The sequence below is a fragment of the Macrotis lagotis genome, chromosome 6, assembly GCF_037893015.1.
Source record: "Macrotis lagotis isolate mMagLag1 chromosome 6, bilby.v1.9.chrom.fasta, whole genome shotgun sequence".
NCBI classification, from domain to species: Eukaryota; Metazoa; Chordata; class Mammalia; order Peramelemorphia; family Peramelidae; genus Macrotis; species Macrotis lagotis.
In genome coordinates, this window is record NC_133663.1 from 154,098,650 (window position 1) to 154,122,704 (window position 24,055).

At 34.2% G+C, this 24,055-nt stretch overlaps 1 protein-coding gene across 1 annotated transcript; it reads right to left on the reverse strand.

Annotated features, from left to right (window-relative positions):
- Positions 1-4,328: 4,328 nt before the first annotated feature.
- Positions 4,329-15,626, reverse strand: LOC141492265 (RNA/RNP complex-1-interacting phosphatase-like). Its single transcript, XM_074192770.1, is given in 3 exon segments — positions 4,329-4,809; positions 4,812-5,454; positions 15,528-15,626. Coding segments are annotated over 3 exon segments (1,170 nt in total). The 3' UTR covers positions 4,329-4,381.
- Between the last annotated feature and the right edge of the window lie 8,429 nt (positions 15,627-24,055).

The following is a 24,055-nucleotide window of genomic DNA, read 5'->3' on the forward strand; positions in this document are numbered from 1 at the left end:
TTATAAGAGAGAATAATACAATATAATGAAGTCATCAAGCAAGAAAGCATAAAAAGAAATCATAGATAGCCCAAATCAGAGCTTAATTTTACAAAATATTCACTTAAATTTACAAACTATTATGAACTATCATAGTGTATGGTATGGATGAAGATCCAATAAGCAAACTAAGATGGGTAAGACAGATAAGAGGAAAAACAAGAGAATGAAGTAACATAAAAATCCAAAGATGAGAGAATATCCAAAAAAGATTTGTCAATAACATAAAATGTTACAGAAAGGTCAAGAAGGATACACATTGATAATGCATATTGATTGTCAAAGATTTGGTAATTAAGCAATCACTGGAAAATTCTGTTGATTGATGAAGCCAAAACCCAGAATGATAAGGGTTAAAAAGAAAAGAGAAAATAGATAGGGTAACTTTAAACAGATTTTTCTCAGGGTTTTGGATGTGAAAGGAAAGTTACAGGATGATAGCTTGAGGGAATGATGAGGTCTAATCCTGGACTTTGCTCTTTACTACTACCACAAGTCACTGCATCACGGCAGGTCTGAGCCCTCATAATAGCCCCATAAGCCCAGAAGATTAGAGGGATTCCTAGGGTGACACCAGAATATCAGGGGGTTGCTGTCTAGCATTTGTCTTCTAAAAAGATTCCAGTCTCTCAGGATAGTAACATAAATCTAGATTCCTGTATGAATATCTTGAGCAAAAGATAGGACTGACCAGAAGAATATGAGAACTGTCGTAGTTATTTATATGTTTCTGTGAGTCCTTTATATGTTTGCTACATTGTTTATGGGCTTCTGAATTTTCTATATTTTTAATAGTACAGAACAAAAACTTCCCTGTACTCCACATTAATTATTCTTTCCAGTGGTTTTATAACATCTTTGGGATATTTTACCAATAACTCTAAAAATATGGATATTTGTTTAGAAATTTATGTAGAAATACAGATATATTGATATTAACTATATTCAGAAATTTTACCAAAATAAATTCTAGATGGGACAAAATAACAAAAGAACAAATTATTTAGGTCCAATGTGTGTAATCCCCTAGCCTAAGACAGAGGACCATAAGTTAAATAATATAAGCAAGACTTCTATCATTGTAGCCAAGTAATTAATAGTCCCAATAGGATAATTATAAGAACAAAATTCCATAGTATAACACTAGAGTCTTCTCTTCAGGTGAACATTGATCTTTTTTTTGATGAATAAAATACCAATTTATTTAAATCTGTGAATTCATAACACCTTTAGGTCACAATGTTTTCTTAAAGATACAATTTTCTTAAAGGTACAATTACTATTGGGAAGTTTTGTTATGCATTAAAAAATACACATTCTCAAGAAAGTTAGCAAGCACCAGTATAGGCAAAGTTGGAGACAAATTCATTAGTTAAAGGATAGGGTTATAAAACTGTTTTGCCAAACGTCCATGGAGGCCTAAAATCCCTCAATGCCAAGTTTATCCAAACTCTCCCCAGCTTTCAAACATTTAGGAAACAGTTCAGGGTCTAATCACCATTTCCTTTTCAAGGTAGGGTGGATTTGAGCAACCCAGATCCCTGTGAAAAGACTGTGACTTGGATTCAATAGCCATGCTTAGAGACAGTGAGATGTAGTTGAGACTTGGAAGCCAGGAGATCTGGATTTAATTTAGTATCATTAACTGTGGGACCTTGGGCAAATCTATCAATTAGTTTCTCATTTGGAAAATGGAGCTACTTGGTAAAACCTAGAGTATTACAAAAATAGGTGGAATTATTTCTGCTCACCCAAGCCCATTCTTAAATCAGTCCTAGTCCTCTAGCTGACAGCTGCTGAGCTATATCAGCTCAGCTTTAGGAAAATCAATGAGAAGGAAGGGGGGAGGGAAGAGGAAGGGAGGGAGAGAGAAATAGGGGTGGGGTAGGTGTAGGGTGGAAGACCCAAGAAACCATCTTGTTGGCTTGGCAATGTGATTCCTTAATTTCAAGGCTCCCACAGGGGTCTTAAAGAGCTTGAATGAAAGCACCAGTTTCAGTTTTCTAAACATTCACTTTGTCCCTTCAAGGTTTTTCTGTCCAGCCTGTTCACTTTTTCTATAGCAATAACTTCTCTTCTTCTTTGGAAGCTGCCCTTTGTGAGCTCTTTGAAGAGCTTGGATGAGAAATGAGCTCTTTTTTTCTATTGCTCTCATTTGCCTCCAGTCCTGGCCTTGTTTAATTCCAACTATATTTTCCTGGTACAGCTGGAGGAGTCGTAGCTAGCAGGTCTCCTTGGCCCTTGGTCAGTCACTTTTCTGTAGCCCTCAGTACAAAAAGAGGTTCCCCGTAGCCGACTGTGACTAGGATGGGCTTTGTGGTCACTTCTGTGCCTGGTGGATCCTGGCTTATGAAGGGATGTCTCCACACGTGACAGACAACACAGTAGCTCTGCCTTCTCCACTGGGTTAACACGGGGTTTCTTGAACACAAATTGAATACTAAACATTCTTACCTCCATTCACGTAATCAGAGGTGATTGTTGAAAAGATCTGAGCTCTTCCTGACGTAGGCCAGGAGACAAGGAGACAAACTGGGTGTGAAGCAAGGAATTCCAAGACAGGACTAGTTTTTCTTTTGGAAGCAATGGCAAGATTCTGTCAGTTCAATCCAAGGAAGGTCCAAGGTCATTTTTCATGACTAGTAATCTGCTCATTTGTGAAGTGGGAATAATGCTTGTCCAGGTGGTTGTGGGGGAAATGCTCTGTAAAGCTTGAAGCACCACAGGAGGTGAGCCCAATCGATTGTCAATGTGATTCCAGAGCCACCAGAGGGTGGCCAGGTCGGCTGCCAGTCTATGTAGCTCTTCAGAGTTTACAAAGCATTTGAGACAGGAAGTTGCTATCTGGGCCTCATGATGCACCTGTGAGGTAGCGGGCAGCTGTCATTAACCCTATTTTACAGAGGAGCAAATAGTTCTTGAAGTTAAATGAGTGGAAGGTAGCTTGGCACAGTGGAAGAGTTACTGGTTCCAGAGTTAGAGGACTTGGCTTACAAAACCACCTTTGATGATTACTCCCTGTCCTGCAGCAAGTCCCTTCAGCTCCCTTGGTCTCTGTTTTCTCATGGGTAAAAATCCAAAATGGCCTCCAAGGACCTTTCTCTCTGTCTAGTATCCTTTGACTAGCCCAAGGGCCCACAGTATTGTGTGATTCAAGCCTAGGATCCAAGAGTGTTCCTCTCAAATGCACAGGCTTACTATTAGTTCCCAAGTCTCCCTAGAAGCAATTTGCTTAAGGACAGAAATGGGAAGATGAGCTACTGATGAGGTTAGAGCCTTCTTTAAATTTCATCCTGCAGCTATCAAATGAATGGAATGAAAGATCAGTGCTAGGATCACCTAGGTTTGAGATGACTGATTAAGAACACGGAAAGAGGAGAGAAACCGTAAGAAAAGCTGCTGCCACTGGGTGGGATATTCCTGGAGTGGAAAAGAGCACTAGACTAAGTTTGACAGGAATATTCTTTTGGCAATCTCCAATATGCCTTTCTGTTTTTTTTTCTCTCCAACAAATAATCTTATGATTTATAATTTTATTACTCGTGTAGGATGACCCACTAGGTTCATGGGGTCTGTAGAAGTCACTGATTCCAACTCCCTCATTTTAAAGATGAGGAAACCAAGGCCTATGGAATGAGGTGATTGCCAAGGTCACACAAACCATTAAGTGCTATATCTGGATTCTTGACGACAAGACCAGTGCACTCTATTCACAGTGCCACACTGCTGTCCTGGGGCTGATGGCAGATGTCAATTATGTTAAGAAGTCTATTTTTTTCCTTTAAACTGGAAATTTTGTTCATTTTGCTCTTTTACTAAGAGATGTGGTTAGCTTGAATATCTCTGGGTAAACTGATCAACTCTCACTTTGGGACTTGTTGACTTGGGACTTAAGCCTGGTGCTTGGGCATCATCCCAGAGCGGCCATTCTCAGAGGCCCTGACAGGTCTAACCCTAAAGAGATTGTCTCCTAGGAAGGTTGTAAAGCTGAATTCTGAACACAATAAAAAAAATGGTGTTAATGACAATGGATCAATAAGTAAACATAATAAAGACCACTTAAAAATGTTACCAAAATAATAAAACAGTACAAAAAAGTTTAACTAGTAAATCTAGATATGCAAGTTAATTTTTGGTAATCTGCAGTGGAGGCTCATTGGCCAAAATCTAAAATGCCATCTTGTTTTAAAAATTTCAGATATGACATGGGATTTAAAAAATTTCACCGTCTCAAATACACTTCAACCCCATTAGCAAAGTGGTAAAAAAAATTATAGTTTCTCCCTAAGCTTGCCTGGGAAAGCAGTAAAACAGATGGCGATCCTCCCTTGATTTGGCCTGTCTAAACATCGTGCCAATTATTTTCTTCCATATGATTTCTACATATCTGTGACTGTCTATCTGTTCCCCATTGGTCTGGAAAATATGGTCCATTATAACTGTTAAGTTTCTGTCTTTTGTTCCAAGGAGGGAGATTATAGTTGGGTTTTAGATTCCAAGTATATCTGCTCTGAGAATAGTCCTCTCTAGGTGGGCCTGGAGGAGGCAAAGGGGGATGGCTTCCCACATTTTGGCAAGAATAATTCCGTCTCTGTTGGTTTTTCCTGGATGACTGGTGGAAATCTTGGGGCTGTGAGTGGAACTCTCGCCGCTGGGATCGAAAGTCTCTCGGTTGAGAGTGGAACTCATGGGCCTGGTAGTGGAAGTCATCTTGGGGCTGGGGGCAGAAGTCTTGAGACCAATGAAAGGTCCGTCTCTGGCCATGATAGTTTCATGGGTGTTGTAAAAGTTTCTCCTCTTGATAAATGATGATTCTTCAAAATGGTCTGGCCTTAAAGAACCATCATTCTTTCTAATTGGTCCATGCCGGACATCATCAATGTAATTCTGCCTTTCTATAGCATGTCCTCGACATCTATTGAACAATTCTATCGCATCATTCGGTCTCAAGCCTTCAACATCAATCAAATACCAGCAAACAAGATATCCTGTTCTGTTTAAACCATGTGTACAGTAGACTCCAATCAGTTTGTCATTATCTTGGTTTTCTTTCAAGAATTTGTGCACTGCACATTTGAATTTAAAAATTGTGTCATCATCAGGCACCTGGTGTCCAACAGTAAAAATCTTTAAATAATCTTTATAATAGCATTGAGTGTATGTTAAATCGATGATCAAGCCAAGCTCTTCATTCTGCTCTCGTATTTTGTTAACAAGATCCAAAGGGGAAAAGCGTTCTTCTGGGGCAAGTTTTTCTTCAAAACTCTTTTTTAAAGGAACTTTAAAAGCAATGAAACATGTCCCGGTCATCCGCTGTCCAACAGGGAGGTAGTCTTTCCACCGGTCCAGGGGGTGGTTCGCGCCCTTGCCCCGCACCACCGCCCGCGGCCCGGGCCCGGCCTGACCGCCCCGCGCCTGAAAACATTGATATTTTAATAAAATTCTGGTGAATAAGAACTTGGGAAATAAAGGAGTGATCGATAGGAATCAGCATGGAGCTTCAAAAAAAATCATGACAATCTAATCTTATTTCCTTTCTTTCCTTAAAATCAAGGACTTCATACTCAGAACTGCTTTTGTTATTAAATCCAGGCTAAATCTTCATGATCCCATCATCAGCAATCAATGATGGGGTTTTCATGGCAAAGAAATTGGAATGATTTGCCTTCTCCAGTGCTTAAGGTAAACATGTTAAGTGATTTGCTCAAGGTCATATAGCCAGTAAATGTCCTAAGTCAAATTTGAACACAGGTCTTCCTGACTCCAGGGCAAGTGCTCTATCCACTAAGCCACCCAGCTGCCTCATTAATAAAGCACTTTGCATTCAGAGTATCAATGGCTAAATTAATGCTTACAGATGTCCTAAATGCTATCAGATTCTTAGAACTTTTGTCCCTTTTCCCCATCATTCTGCAACTATCACTACAGAAGCTGAAAAGTCTACAAAAAACAAAGGGCAGTTTTCAATTTTTTTTTCATGGTCACTCATTACCAATTCACTAGCAAACATCGATTGACTTTTCTCTATATAACTTTGGTCAGTTCTTAAAAGGAAGAAATATTCTGTTTCTTATGACCATACCTAAAGTTCTTTCAAAAAAGAGTTGTTTGTTTGTTTTTTCTGTTGATATAGCCTCAGAAAATACAGGTTTACCTTCATATATATGTCATCATAAGGACATATACATGTCATCATAATCACCAAATTACTATAGAAAAAAAGAATGTTATCTAAAAGAAATGGAGAATGTCTGTGTATTTGTGTGTATAATTATACAAGTGAAAAAAGAAGACAGGTCAGGATTGGTGGTGGCATGTACCTACAATCACTGCTACCAGGGATGTTGTGGATGGTGGATCCCTTCACTTCAGAAATTTGAGCTGCAATAAAGGGTGGGTAAGAAGGGTTGATTAAATGTCTCTCTCAAATCTGAAACCAATTCAGTTCCAGAAATGGAGGACCATCAGACTGCCTGAGGAGGAACAAGCTGATTCATACTGGAAATGGGGTAGGTCAGAGTTCCCATGTCAATCAGTGGTGGTATCAGATCTATAAATGGAAAAACAATCTAAAAATATAATATTGGAAAGAATGAAAAAATATATTTGGAAATGGCAACAAAGAAATGAAAGTCTGTAAGCAAGAAGGATAGAATGAATATATGAATATATATATAGCAACTGAGTAGATAGCAAAGCCCATGGATGTTTTATTTGTTTGAGTTGACTGACCATGCCAGATTCTAGACAACTTAGTGGCAGGGAAGATGGCATTGCCTATAGAATCTTAGAATACAGCAGACCTTTTAGTATCTCAGTACACTACAAGGAATAGAGCTGTTTACTTTTATTGTGAGCCATCAAAGAATCCACATGGGGTTGGGGTAGGTGGATTCAGGGGTTAAGGTAAAGAAAAGGCAAAGGAAAGAATACACCTTTTGGTGACATCTCTTCCTGCTGCCTGGACAGTTCATATGTGTTTTCTATATGTAAATACAGCTTATTAAATTCAGAGCAAAAGTATTTTTACATCCCCAAAATTGTAAAAACACATTACCTTATTATAAAAAAACTAACCATAACTTCTCCCCAAGTCATTATACATTAAATTTTTAATAAGAATGGGATTTAATCAATTTGCTTATTTCCAATGAGTAGAAATAATCTAAGCATAACTGCAAAGAAAATCACCAAATTATAATAGGAAAAAAAGAATGTCATCTAACAGAAAAGCAGAATGATATTTTTGCATAGTGATCAATATTTGAGGGATGGCACATGATGATCTAATCATATTTATGAAACAACATTTTAAAATGGCAATTTTATGTGCTGAAATGCATTTTTAAGCTAATAAGTTTATTTCTCTAAGTTTCATTTAACTGCATTGAATGAGGGATTTTAGAAAGTCTTAGAATCACCACATGTAATTAAAATCATCAGCTTTCTATTAAGAGAATGATAAAGATCATTAATTTTACAATAGCCAAAGAGGTTGGAATTCTGTAAAGCTATCTAGCAATGCTAATGAACCAAACCAAACAAGCCACGGTGAATAGAAACATAGGCAGATAAACTATCAACCACATTTGAGATGTATAGTCTGAAATAGTCTACCTGTTTAAAGTTGATATGGTTACTGAATTAATTTATCTTTTATCTGCATATGACACAACTGTCACTTTTATATAATATTCTATATGTGTCCTTAGTAACAATCAAACAGTCAAGTTCCTGTCTTTTAAAGAATATACAGCAGAGAATATGGGGACATACATTTGCAGATTAAACTTAGTCATATAAATATTAAATGGTAAATAGGGAACAGATCTGGCATTTTTTTTTCTTTTTGTTCTTTTCTGTGATTTCCCATTGAATAAAGTATCTATTAAACATAAGTAGAAAAATGGCAGAATATCTTTATTAGTAATTAAACCTCTCCAAACTTAAAAAAAATCACAAATTGATTATAAACCAAGTCAAAATAGAGCAACTAAAGCAGGTTGTAATTCTATTAGTAAGGTATAAAATTAAAAAAATTCCATGAAATAATATCATAGAACATAATTACTTTAGCATCTTTAATCACTCAAACTACACTGCAAAACACACTCATCTTTATTCTTCCCTATGTGCTTATATACATTTATACAAAATTTTTCTTAGATATACATGCTGAGGGAGTCTTACACATAGACTATTAGTGATAACAGCTAGGCTTTTGTAGGCTATATCTCACAATGAGCTACTTCTTTGCCATCACACAACTGACTGATAGATGTAGAGAATATAAGAACCATTGTATAAACTGTTTATTGATCATGAAAAATATTTCATTTAGTATATAGCAAACTGCTTACTTAAAAGCTGTCTTCCAACAAGATATCTCCTGTCTAAACATCCAAATGATTTAATATCCTTTGAAATATATAACAAGAAAAATAATCATGTTCCATGCCCAAGTAGCAAACATGGATATCAGGCAATATCTAAGACAGGGACTGAGCACATTTGCCTCATGTTTAATATTGATTAAGGAGAAATAGAACAAAGTCCAAGTTAAAGGAGATTTCCTGTGCATAGTCCAGTTGACAGAAGATATTTTGTACATGGAACAATCTCTTGGTATTGAGAGTGGCCTGACCATCCATACAATAAAGACTAAGTGGATAAAATTTTTCTTTTAGTTTTTACCCACTTTATAACATTGCAGACATTTTAATATTGTCCATTTAGATGGACAATTTATAGAACTTTCCTTGAGTATACTTATTTGCAACAGAAGGTACAAATATTCAACAAGATTGACTTAATTGACTTCCAAAATGCTTCTCCAGAAACAAAATTCCTATTTTTTGAATACAAATATTCTTCCAGTGCTACTTTACCTGTAATTGTGAAACCTGGAATAAAATAAATTCCAAAGAATTGAAAATGAATAAAGAAGCATATAGTAAGTGTGAGAAGACTATGGTATAAAATCAGTAAACAAATTGAAAGAGCAAGAATAAAAGATGTCACTATGAAGATAGAGAAGACTGGATGGTCATATAATGAAGACAATAGATGATAAGTGGATATTCTGATTACTCCTCCAATATATTGGATGGAATCTATATGGTTTACTTAGGAGTCTAGATAAGAATTGTACAAGATAGTTAAATATTGTTGACTTGTGATGTGAATTGTAGGTGAAATTATTCATTGTTAGATAACAGATCCATAAACATTTATACATGTGGTTTTTCTTTTTCTTTTGTTGATCCCCTGAGAAGAATAAAATATTATTTCTCTTACCAAGCATGTTTATTGATTCCTTCCTCCCGAGTTTTAACATTTTTTGTTAAAAGCTTTGAGTTTCAAATTCTATCATTCTCCCCTACCTTCATCTGTCCCTGAGACAGTAAGCAGATAAAGTGAAAAAAGCATGCTTCAGTCTATTCAAACAAATTTAATTCTTTTTCTGGAGGCTGAAAATATTTTCGTCATCTTCCCTTAGGATTTTACTGGACCATTGTATTGCTGAGAGCAGCTAAATCATTCACAAGTCTTCATCAAACAATATTTCTGTTACTGGGTACAAGGTTCTCCTGATTATGTTCATATTATTATGTCTCAGTTCATGAAAGTCTTTCTGGGATTATCTTAAATGATTTTGCTTGTCATTTCTTATAGCACAATAATATTCCATTATAATCATATATCACAACTTGTTTAATCATTCCCCAATTGATTTGCTATTTTTAGCTACAACAAAAAGAGCTGCTCTTAATGTTTTCATACAAATAGGCATTTTCCCTTTTTTGTAAATCTTTGGGATATAGACTTAACAGTAACATTACCGGATCAAAACTGCTGCAGTTTTATGGCCCTTTGGGTATAGTTGCAAATTGCTCTCCGGAACAGTTGAATCAGTTCACAGCTCCATCAACAAAGCATTAGTGCTCCAATTTTCCCACATCCCCACCAACTTCCAACACTTTCCTTTTTTTATGATGTTATCCTCTCTAATGAGTATGAGGTAATACTTCAGAGTAGTATTAATATGCATTTCTCTGATCAATAGTGATTTAGAGCATTTTTATATTACTGTAGATAACTTTGAATTCTTTGTCTGAAAACTGATTATTCACACCCTTAGACTATATCCATTGGAAAATGACTATATTTTTCTAAATTTGACCCAATTCTCTCTATATATATATTTGAGAAATAGGTCTATATCTGAGGTACTTGCTACAAAAAAAAAATATTTTCCAACTTTTCTACTTTCTTCATAATTTTGTTTGTGTTGGTTTTGTTTATGCAAAATCTTTTTAATTTTATATAATCTATAACTATTTTATACTTTGCAACACTCTCTATATCTTCTTTGGTCGATATCTATTTATAAGAAAGTGACTCAGAATGGTAGAGGACTAGATTTTGAGACAGGAAGACTTGATTTCAACTCCATTCTCAGATATCTACTAATTGCATGACTCTGGACAAGTCATTTAATCCTGTTTGGTTCATTTTACTCAGCTTTAAAAATGAGGTGAAGAAGGAAATGACAAACCACTCCAGAAACTTTGCTAAGAAAAATACCAAATGGGATCATGAAGAATTGTATGGGACTGAAACATCTGAAAAATAACAAAATGCTATGAAAATATGACTAAAATTTAGTGGAAAATGGCAAATTCAGGAAAGTGGACAGCTTTTGTTATTAGGAGAAGGGTTCAGGAACAAACTGTAATTTAATAAATTCATACTGGCTACATAACCCAAATTAGTGAACTGATAAGACTATATACCAAGTAGCTGGAACTCTGAAATAGAAGTACAATCATTCTGAGGATGGCAGAGAGCTTGGCACACTCTCAGAATACCCCACTCAATAGAACAAAGTGTGATAACTACCTGTAGTAGCATGAATGCTTCTAACTTCCCTGTTTTGTTGAATAATATCAGTTTAATATCCAGAAGTAGGAAAGATAGTTAAATTTATAAATGGCTAGCCTCCACATAACATGGGTTCTGTTCTTAATATGTAACTTATGTGTTATTTGGTTTGTCCTTCTTATAGAGGATAATATAAATTATAAGATTTTGTTATTGTTCAATCCTTTCAGTCAAGTTCAGTTTATGACCCCATTTGGAGTTTTCTTGACAAAGATACTGGAGTACTTTGCCACTTCCTTCTTCAGTTCATGTTATAGATGAAGAAAATGAGGCAAACAGGATTAAGTGACATGCCCAGGGTCACATAGTAAGAGTCTGAAGCCAAATCTGAACTCAAGAAGATGACTTATGCCTGACACTTTATCCATTGCGCCACTTAACTACCCAAATTCCAGTGTTTAACTTGTTCTAAATTGATGGATCAGTGGAATTCTCCTATTTCCTCTATTGACTGTTGTTTGATTGCTAAGCGATCCCATTGGTTCACCTAAACTTCTATAATGATTTCTTTTGTACCATTGTTTCCACCTGACCAAGTATTTTAGTACTCAATTTAGTACTAAACTTTCCTTAGTTGACCACAATTTTCATAACTAATTTTAGTGTACTTTAATGATTCTTTCTTTCTTACAAAAATCTGTTTTTGAAATATTTTTGAGAGGTAAAAGAAGATCAAAAAACTCAGACCTGTGAGTCCTAATCCCCGGGTGATTATTTTTCTTGCTTTTACATATTTACATGCTTATTTTATCCCCAGGTAGGACCAGAATTCTAGTAAAAATATAGAATAGGACAAAGGGTTATTTTATTTTTTCTAAATCCATGTGAGAAAACCTGTAAAGCTAAAATCTGCTGCATTCCTATAACCTGTGAGTCAAAATTCAAAGCCAGGTTCCCTATCAGGAACAAAACAGGATATTTTTATCAATGACTGCCAAATACTTGTCAAGTGTGCCAGTTCTTTACCTCCTTTCCCTGTTTCACAATCATTTACAGAAAAGAAAAAAAAACAGGATATGTCCTATTTACTTAAATATATATATATATATATATATATATATATATATATATATTTATATATATGAAAACACTTTGTTGCTTGAAGAACAGCATCTTTTTACATGCTGACATTTATTTCTTCTTTTCCCATTTTGTATTTATAACTTGTCTCCTCTTATTTTTATTGCCTCACTAATCTTCCCCCTTAGCAGATCCTTTACATTTTATTAGAAGTCCTCGGATTTTTTCTGAAAACTACTTTTTATGTCCCTGTTGAACTAAATTGGCCTCAGTTGTCCTTTTAGCACATCAGCCTTTTTGTTGGATGAATTTCAGTTGGAGGTCTTCCAACTATTTCCTAAGAAAAGGCTGATGTGTCATAGAAATCTCTGGAAAACATTCTATTTAGAACCAATTGTGTTTAAATATTCATGTTCTTCATCTCTCTTCTCCTTTATTATTGAGGTTTATATTGAAAGAGGATTTTTATTTCTTTGCAGTTAATTTGCTCCTGTTGCTTTGTCTTCCATTAAAATTACAATGAAATATCCTGTACATACTAATCAAGGCACAGTTCTGAACATTTGGAGACAATGGGACTTTGATAACATTGATTAAAATGGTGAAATTTATAAAGGTATCTACCATCTCCAGCTTAAACCAAGCAATTATGGAAGCTTTTAATTAAGATGCATTAATGATAAATTCAGTTTAAGACATTTATTGATATTCTGGTAAAGCAAAACTGCAATGTACCATCAGTGGTATATGCAATGCTTCTAGAACTGTGTCTCATCCTGAGGTTATTGTAGTAGCATTCCTCTGAAAGATCTAATCAGTCTGCTTTGCATTGGAAATTACTACTTTAGGTTTTCTTTTTGGCAAAGATTGGGTTTCTTCTTTTTGTAAATCCTCATTATACAATAAATATTGGGTATTGATAATGGATTCATTACATATTAAAGTATTAAATCCTATTATAATTTACAATCCATGCATGTATTTTTAACATATTTTTAGTAGTTTTAAATTTCTTTGGTAACATAAAGCATGTGTGTCTGGAAACAACAATCAACATATATATGTGTGTATATATATATATATATATATATATATATATATATATATATATATATATTTTTACTAAACCCTTTAAAAATTCATGAGTACAACAAGTAAACAAATGTGTAACACTGTATGGATATGTACTTACCATATGTACATGCCTTTTAGTACAAAAATTTCTATTTTTGAGGTATAGATATTCTTGCATTTGCATTAAGATACACTATCCTCATCCACATCCTCATCATCATTACAGATTGTTTCAAAACATTTTCTCATCTGAGCCTCCCAACATTTTGTGGAGTTGTTAGGTATAGGAATAAGAAACTACAAACTACTTTCATGTATATAGGCGACTCTATCATTGCAGGTTGAATTTTCTATAACTTTAGTCTTAAAGAGTTGCCCATAACACAGACATTAAAATGAATTGCCCAGGATCACAATACCAATACACACACACACACACACACACACACATACACACACACACACACATATGTGTGTATATATATATCTTTGGAGAGAGACAGAGAGCTTAAAACCAGTTTGTTTTCTATTAGGGGGTCAAGTACATATACATTTATTCAGTTAAATATTAGACAGATTTATTCAGTTAAATATTAGGCAAAGGAAAAAAATTGAACTCAGGTGATCTTTTCAAGCCAGTTAGTTCTCTAGCTAATATGACAGGGCACTCTCTCGTGAAGTGTTACTACATTTCATATTATTCCCATTTTGCAGCTTGGGAAAACAGAAACAGACCATGAAAAGCAATGTGTAGTAATAAAGAGTGTACTGGACCCTACAGTGCCAAAGCAAGGATATAAATACAACTTTTCTCTGATCCCAGTGCAGTCCTCTCATCACTATACTATTTTGCTTTTCGAATTTACAAGACAAATATCAAAGGACCAATTTCCTATAATGACACAGTGAAAGGGAAAAAAATGATAGGTGGTTTGGAATCCTTCTCAAATGATGGATTTAGATGAAGTACTTTTAGCAATGATCAGTTATCTTTATAGAAATATAACATTTTGCTATATTTGATATCAGTGAAATTGAGGTCCAGTCCTAGGATATTTCTTTACTGTGACCTTTGGTAAGTGTCTTACCCTCTTAAGACCTCAGTTCCCTCATTTGTAAAAGGAGAATATTGAATTGGGTCTTTGGGTTCTTACAATGCTGGAATCCATTATTCTAATGTATTTCTTATTCAACAAAGGAAATTAATTAAAAAGAAATTGCTGATGTCACAGAATTCTAATTCATTTGACTTACATTTCTTCATTCTGTACCTCTTTCTTGGTTCATAATTCTGACCATCTCAAGACTTCCTTCTTTTCTAACTCTTTATGAAAAAAAATTGTTATAGCAAGGAATCTCCCTGAAAACACCTTCCTGGAGATGAACTGTGTAAGCTGGGGACAACCAATTTAATTAGTATGGTTTCATGCCAGATGATGCATTACATAAAAGCTTAACTGATCCCAGATCCCCTTCCCAGATGCTGCAAAGTAAGAGTTAAATTTCTTAGCTCCTTGCTCTTCATTCCCCACTCATTATTAGGCAATTCAAAGAGAATTCAGTGATTCAAACTATCCCCACTGACTTGCCTCAGTAGTGATGGAACAGTTTCCTAGGATTGCCATATCAATTCTTTATCTAAAACGCTATCTAAATCTGAGCCTTGTTTTTTTAGGGAGTTGACTTAATTAGTGTGTATCTTGATTCATTTCTTTTTTTTTCTTTTTTTCTTTTATTATTTTTTTTTGCAAGGCAATGGCGTTAAGTGGCTTGCCCAAGGCCACACAGCTAGGTAATTATTAAGTGTCTGAGGCCACATTTGAACTCAAGTACTCCTGACTTCAGGGCCAGTGCTCTATCTACTGCGTCACCTAGCCACCCTGATCTTGATGCATTTCTGAAGCATAAGCCTTCAGGTAGGGTATAAGACAATGAAGACCATACACTTTCCATTGGCATCTCCTAACCTACCATAAGTGTCATCCCTGGGTGGCACTGCCAGTCTGGAAATAGCTCTCTCCCCTTTGCTCTTGTAATCCTACTCTTCTAAGGAAATGCAGTCTTAGGAATGAGCTGACTCTTTTCCAAATAAAGTATGGGTTATTGTTCTCAATAGAGATTCTATTCTGTGATCTTAATCTGCTTCCAATTTACATGCATTAATTTTTCAAATGACATCATGTGTGGGCCAAACCTCATGCAGCTGAACTACTGGTCAAAAAGTTTCAAAATGTAAATCTAACCAGGATCATGATAACCACCAAACCCATTCTATTTCATTCTGTTAGCAGTGTCTCATAAATAAGGCATGATTGGCTCCTAGCTGGATCTGATTGAGGGTTGGATTTCCTACAATTCTTGACTAATTGAAATTGCTATATCAAGGTGCCATTGGTGAGAGTGATTCTTCCTTGTGAGAAGCTGAAACAATCAGTTTTGAAGCATGTTGCCTCCTGCAGGTCCATAACTGTTCCTGTTGTTTCTGTTGCCTCAGCAACAGATGAATGGGCTGTTTTTTTCTGAGGCTCCCTAGGAAGGTACATGGCCATTGCTACTAACAAGCTTCTGCCAGCCATAAGAACTGCTGATGTTTTTCAACCTCCCATTGCAGGTTTAGGTTTTGAAGAAGAGATGAATTCTGATGAGAAATTATTCCAGCTTTCAATGTCTGAGACTGGCCACATTATCTATTTATAAGGCAGTATGGCTAGTTACTGCATGTGGGAGAAAATACATTACAATCTAGAAAACATAGGATGAATTAATCACCTGCTAGTTTTGTGCAATACCAAGTAATAGCTAAGATCTAAACTATTGAGGCAAAGGTCATTTATAGATGGATGTAGTTTAGCATTCTGTAATTTTAGATCTTTGAGAAATTATTTATAGTTACTAACATTTTGGGTTGATTTCAGAAGCAATTGTTTCCAGAAAGATCACACACTGATTGAAAGCAAAAAAAAATTTAATATCAAATTAAAAAATACAGATGGTAGGTCCTGCTATAAAAGCCCCAGCTCCAGTATTAGTTATTTCAACAGTCTGTTGACAATGAATATGAGAAAGTGAATAAAGAAAAATATGGTAACTTTGAGTACCACCATTTCTTAATGCCAAAAATCAGGAATGCATAAATAATCACGTCCATTTTCTTATCTATGTAAATTTTTATGAGAATGATATCAAAGAAAGGTGTCCTTGATAAAATTATGAGAAGAAAATGGTCAGGCACTGACAGACAATTTTCTAACAACACATTTCCAGAGTTCCATAAATGTTTTAAAGAGGTAGAGACTGAAAAATCCCATTCTGTTTGTTGATTAAAATTGTAAAATACTGGGAAACATCATGGTAGATAGCTTGTCTTGAAGTCAGGAAGGTTAGGCTACAGGACCCTCCTTTGACAAATACTGGTTATGTGATGCTAAGCAAATCATTTAATTTCTTAGTGCCCTTAGACAATGATAAATTGCAAAAATTACTTGCCTACATTGGTGGATAGGGTTAATGATCGAGATTTTCCCTGCCAAAGAAATTGTAGGTCTGGTCCTCTGCACACCCCACAAAACAAACAAACAAACAAAAAAACAGACCACAGCCTTAGATGCTCTAATTTAACAAGATATTTTCCCCACATGTTAAAATAGAAGATTCCTTCATATTTGTAACCAGAGAAATAATTTATTTACAAAGTCTCTTACTTTTAATTTGTTGCTAAATTTTCCTTTGCTTCCAATCCGTGTGTGATCTTACTGCAAATACAATTGCTCCTGAAATAGTAAGACAAAAAACAAAGAAAAATATATGCCCACCTAAAGATATTCATCACTATGGAAAGATGATATTCTGTCTGAAGAGAAAAGAGTAGAGTTCCTCAAAATGCTACTGTTGGCTAATAACTTGTGATGATTACATTGAGATCTGGAAAACTTCAGGGTTTCTTCAAGGAGAGAGTAGTGGATAAAGGCAAAGACATTGACTCTGATTATTACTCCTTCTTGGAGAAATTTAAACACTGTTTTGATGAAAAGAATCCATAAGCCATCTTATCCACCATAAAATAAAATGTGATGTGTTCTTTAAAAATGTTATAAAATATTAATATTAATATAATCAAAGGTATATGTTAGGAGAAAAGGAGGGGGATGTTTCATTTAGTGAGAATTAGAGGTAACTAATGGACATCCTAAGAAAGAATTGGTATACAAGATATAATGAATATCTAGGAGATGTTATGCAGAGATTTTTTTTAGCACATCTCCTGGGAAGGATTTATGGAAAGATATGCACAAGAATTAAAAAGAGTAAGAAAGATTTCTTCTGTTTTCTCCATTTCTTTTCATTCTATAATTGTAGGTTGTAATCTTCACCAGTGAAATAAATACAATAAGACTATAAATTCATAGAAATATCAAAACCACACTCTAGGTACATCAAAATACTGGCAAGGAGATTCATTTGTATCTCTAATTCAAGGAGAATATTCAATTTATTTTGAATAATTTCTCCAAGTTTCCTATTTTTACTATCATTTTGTAAATAATAATGATAATCACCCAAAAAGTTCAGTGTTATCTGAAAGTACTATAAACAACTCTCAGTCATTCTTCTCTAACCTCCATTTTTGTCCCCCCTCAAACAAGGCAAGTTTTCATTTGGAGAATAGTCTGTTTGAATTTAGAGTGAGTCTTCTACCTATCACCTCAAGATACATAAAACTATTTTCTCCTTCAACAAATAGCTTAGAAATATTGAAATGGAAGCTGCCAACTCCCCAGTAATGAAAGTTATGTTTCCTCTAAGGGATAGCTTACTGCTTCTTGAATCTCAGATATTTCAAAAGTGCTTCAATTGTTCCTCAACACTAATGGCATGCAATATGGCAAATAAAGTTAAAGTTCGAGAAAGGAAGGTAAGGCAAGGTCAAGTTTGCATTTTCAAGCACTATATAAAGTTTATTAAGTTTATTTTAGATTGAGATGAAAAATGGGTAGCTATAACTCAGAAAGATTCTGACTTTTCTTTTTAAATATATGGTCTAAAATATAACCTCAATATGAAAGTTTTATAATTTCTAATTTTAGAAAGCCTAGTCATTCACTTTTATATACCCATATCACCTGGAATTCATAGAATACTCACAAAAGTTTCATAAATTGTTTTGATAAATATTGGTTCAAGGAAAGGGGTGCAATAAACCTGACAAAAATTGTCAAGTATAATGATTTCCATTGTACAAGTAAGGAAGCTAAGGTTCCAAAAGATTATCATTTGCCAAAGGAAATACAACTATGTAATGATAAATTTAATGATAGACTCAGACTCAGATTTCTACATCATCAGTCCAAGGTCTTTTTTAACCTAAAACTAGTGATTTATATATATATATATATATACATATTTATGTATTTATATATTTTTTTCTTTATACAAAACTGATACTTTGGTGAATTTGATACAATAAGGTAAATAAATTAATGAATAATCACTTCTGATAGCAACAATAATGTGAGGTTTGACATTTAAAAACTCACTTGATTAGAACTGTTTCTCCATTTAAAAACATCAGCAATGGGGCAGCTAGGTGGCTTAGTGGATAAAGCACTGGCCCTGGAGTCAGGAGTACCCGGGTTCAAATCCGGTCTCAGACACTTAATAATTACATAGCTGTGTGGCCATGGGCAAGCCACTTAACCCCGTTTGCCTTGCAAAAAATTTAAAAAATCTAAAATAAAAATAAAAACATCACTAACAACAATAAAAGAGTACACTCCCTTTCATCTCTTCCAAATCTATCATTTTATTTATACTCAGTAGTTAGACATAGGATATCTCTAAATCTCGGAAGACGCTCCTATTTTCTCTTTCCAACTCTAACTCTTCCTGATGCCATTGAGAGAGTATGGAAACAAGTTTAGTGTGGGAGATATAAAGCTGCCATTGGAACCAGGAGATGTTTGATTTAAATCATGCTGCAAATACTTACGGTTAGTTATATTACTGTGAGCAAACTGATCATAAGGCCTTAATTTATTTCATTATTTTTTTTAGTTTTACATGGCAGTGGAGTTAAGTGATTTGCCCAAGGCCACACAGTTAGATAATTATTAAATGTCTGAGACTGGATTTGAACTCAGGTCTTCCTGACTCCAGCGCCAGTGCTCTATCCACTGAGCCACCTGGATGCCCCAATTTTTTTCATTCTTAAAATGAGAAAAAATAATACTGGTAGTGCCTACTTCATTCTTTTGCTATGGAGTTTGATAGACAAAATTGTATATAAAGTACTTTGCAATTCTATATAAAATTTTAGTCATTGTTGTTATTATTATATGTATGTAGTAATTCTCCTGTTAATATTTCATTGAAGAAGAAAAAATACTTTTTTCTGCCCCATCTAGGATTTGCTAAAGGAGACCAATAGCTTCTGAAAATATAGACACAACAGTCAAGAACCACTCTTCTCTATCATCCCTTGGTAACTCATTAATATAATGATAATATCTTCTCTGCCAAAATAGCCAACTCAAGTGATCTGACAAAGAATCTATTCTGAATGAGAAGAGATAATTGAACATAGAATTGCTTCCAGGAAGTTCAAGATTTATGGTTACCTTCTATAGAAGACAGTTAATGGAAGATAAAATAAGAAAAACACGAAGAAAAGAAAAAAGAAATATAAGATTTAGAGCTAGAAATAACTATGATCATCTTCTAACTCAATACCCATTGTACAAATAATATATCTGGAGACCAGAGAGATAAAAAGAATTTCTTAAGCTTATAGTAATGGCAGAGCTAGGATTCATATGCAGAAATTTTAAATTAAAATCCATTATTAAATGGATTACATTTATAACACCTCATATTTATTTCTAATTTAAGTTTTACAAAGTGATTTTATATACATTATATAAGTTTCACAACAAACCTACATAGTAGGTAATATCAGAGTTATAATAAGGAAGTTATAGAAGGGAAAGAAATTGATTTTTTCTATAGGACACCAAAATAAAATTGATGAGTTCAAATAGAAAGTGCTAGATGACCACCTGAGTTAAGCTGCTCCTTCATTTTCCTTCCTATCAGTAGCCAGGTGTTAATGGTTTTTTTGTTTGTCTTGTTTTTTGAGAAATCTTTGTTTCTTACTGTCCACCACAACATATACATGTTGTAGCACAAAAATAGGCAAAAAAAAAAGCTAGTCATACCCTGTACAGTATCATTATCCCTATTTTATATATGAGGAAGCTGAGACTCAAAGAATTTAAGTGATTTGTTCATATCCGCAAAGCTCTTAAGTGTTAGAGCAGAAACAAACCAAGGTGACTCTAGATATTAGGTTCACTGTGTCTTCCACTTCACTTCTCTATAAATATAATCATAGCCTGTTGATCAGAAATGGATTATAGAAATCATCTTGCCTCTCATTTCATAGGTGAATAAACCTAGGCTCAGAGAGGGGAGAATAAACTTACCCAAGAAACACAAGATGAGAGTGTTCTGGGTTGGAACAAAAGCCAAAATATCTTGACTTCCAGCCCAGGGCTCTTTCCTTATCAAATTGTCATAAAAAACTGACTTTTAAAAAACCATACAAACAACTATATTTTAAAGTTAATACATCTCTGTCTTCATTATAAACTCTAACAATTTGTTCATTTTGCTCAAAATTAAGTTGGTATTTTAATGAATAAAGTGAAGGTTTAACATTTTAAAAACTATATCATTAAAATCTAAATATTTTAAATATATCAATTACTGAAGAATGACCCTGCCATAATAATTTATACAAGAACATTAAAGTAACTGCATCATTCTAACTCATTTATTTTACTACTTGTCTCTCCCTTCCATTATTTTCCCATATGAACAGAGAGGAAACAGAAAATAGCTTGCTGCTTTACCCTCAAAACCACCCCTGCATTTAAGTACTTTACTAAATGGAAGAAAAGATCATGGATTGTATTCTTAGTAGTCATAATAGCCCTGGAATCAGGAGAACCTGAGTTCAAATCCAGCCTCAGACACTTAATAATTACCTGGCTGTGTGACCTTAGGCAAGTCACTTAACCCCATTACCTTAAATAAATAAAAATTAAAAAAAAAAGAATAAGGCTTTCTCTTATCCTTTTGATCTAGCAGCTCTTTCCCCTTTAAAGTCTACATATTATAGATAGGTAAAGGGCCAAGTCATCATAATAACTAGAGAAAGATGATTAACTGTGGTAAAGGATGCTTAATAAAACATGTGTTGAAAGCATATGTAGTCCTTAGGAATCAGGGAAAAATACAGTATACATATGTCTATGTCTATGTATGTATATATTATATAATTAGCACAAATAGTTGTGTACATAATTTGTAAATAAAAATATGAATAAATTAAAATAGGAAATTATTGTTTGGCCTACATACCTAATCTCCCTAGCCCCAATATCACCACACAACACATCACACACCACACCTTACAGATGATCAATTGCCTAGCTAATAAGTTTAAAAAGTTGAATTCAGGATAGATTCCTTATCAATTTCTTTAGGCATGATTTGTGCTGTCTCCAGTTCAAATACTGCTAGTTATAGTTCTGGTAACACTACCACTATTCATATTGAGAAAATAGGTTGATTATATTATTAAAAACAAGTCTTAAAGATCTTTGTAAATACTCTTAGAAATTATAATTTTTCTGGCTCAGTTTGAAGATAAATCAACAGTCATCTAAATAAAAGTACTCTGTAGCATTTTTCCAGACCATTTTAGTTTTTATAATCATTGTTTGTTCCCACTAAACCAATAACCAAGGATAATTCAGCTATCTGGCTTTCCAAATAATATAAAGATGGGTTTGACTAATTAAGCTCATTTGAAAATATAATTGTCATTTAAAAAATGTGTTTACCAAGGGGCAAATGTCTCTATATTTACAGCCCTCCAATTTGTGATTTTGAAGCCACCTGCAAAGTAACTGTAAATCTGCATTACAATAGATTTTGAGATAATAAAAACATTAGCATTAACAAAATGTCATCCAGTGCCTATAGCCCATTTGAGCAAAAATCATGAATTATTCACAATACAATATTCAAAATTAGGTTTTGCTGCCCTATTTCCATTTAAATTTTTGTATGCTCTTGAGTCATCAATTTCATTTTCTTTTATTTGTTAGTGGTGATCTTTTACTTAGGATCTGGAGAATTAAAATTCAGATTTAGAATGAGATAAAGAAAAGAAATGTTAAGTTTAACAATAAACATAAATGATGATAAGCAAGAAATGAGAATCAGCTTGACATAGTGAATAAAGAACCAGCCATGGAATCAGGGATATGTGAATTCAAGTCCTACTTCTGACAACTACCTATGTAAGCAGACTTCTTGCTGAACAGAAGTATTCTGTCATTACCAGCTGGAGACATCAGTGGAGTGACTTTCCACAATGAGTTTCATACACTGATACAAAGGCCAAGACCTATGCTACAGAAAGATGAATGATAGATACAGACAGTCAGACAGACAGACAGATAGATATCAATAAATGTTTAATAACCTATTCTGTGCCAGTAATGTGCTAAACTCTGCAGATATAAAAAAGACAATGTATAATGAATTTATAAAAAGCAAGCTATATATAAAATAAATGGGAAATATTTAACACAAGGAAGGCATTAGTATTAAGAGATGTTGGAGAAGGTTACCCCTTCCAGCAAAAGAGGGCATTGTAGTTGGAACTTAAAGAAGTCAGGAAGGTCAAAAGACAATGCAGAGGAGGGAGAGTATTCTAAACATGGGGGGAAGGTCAAGTGTCTGTTTTTTGAAACAATCAAAAGCATATGAAAAAAAGGCTATCACTAGTCAGTAGAGAAATGCAAATTATAACTCTGAGGTACCTCCTCAGACTTATCAGATTGGCCAATATGACAGAAAAGGAAAATGATGAATGTTAGATGGAATGTGGGAAAATTCAGACACTAATGCATTGTTGGTGGAGCTGTGAAATAATCCCAATCATTCTGGAGTATATTTTGGAAGTATGCTCCAAAGGGCTTTAAAACTATGCATACAGGGTGGCTAGGTGGCGCAGTAGATAGAGAACTGGCCCTGGAGTCAGGAGTACCTGAGTTCAAATCCAGCCTCAGACACTTAATAATTACCTAGTTGTGTGACCTTGGGCAAGCCATTTAATCCCATTGCCTTGCAAAAACCTAAAAAAAAAAAAACCCATGTATACAGTTTGATCCAGTAATAACAATACTTGATCTATATCCCAAAGAGATTTTTTTAAAGTAAAAAATATTTATAGTATCTTTTTATGGTGGCCAGGAATTAGAAATTAGTAAGGTATTCATCAATTGAGAAATGGCTAAATGACTGGACATTGTTGAAGTATATGTGATGAAAGCCTATTGTAATATGAGAAATGACAAGTAGGATGATTTCAAAATAGCATTGGAAGATGTATATGAACTAAGGCAGAGTGAAGAGGGAAGAACCAGGACAATATTGTACACAGTTAAGAAATACTGTATGATAATCAACCTTAAATGACTCAGCTATTCTTAGCCATACAATGATCAAGAAAATTTCAAAGAGCTCATGATAAAAAAATGCTATACTACCTCCATAGAGGGGCAAAAACTGAAGAATTCTGAATGTAGATTAAAACAAAAATTTTTTAAACTTCATTTTTTTCAGGGTTTTTTGTCTGTTTTCTAATATGACTAATATGATAAAGTATTTTACATTATCACACGTATAATAACCTTTATCAAATTGCTTACTGCCTCAGAAATACAGGGAGAGAATTTGGAATCCAATATTTAAAAAAAAATTTAAATGAATGCTTAAAAAGTATTTTTACATATAATTGGGTAAATATAATAATATTTAGATGAATTATATTAAAGAAAACAGCCAGGAGGCTGTTACTTGTTCATAAAGTCTGTGCCAGGGAATAAGATAGTAAAGGTAGAAGAGT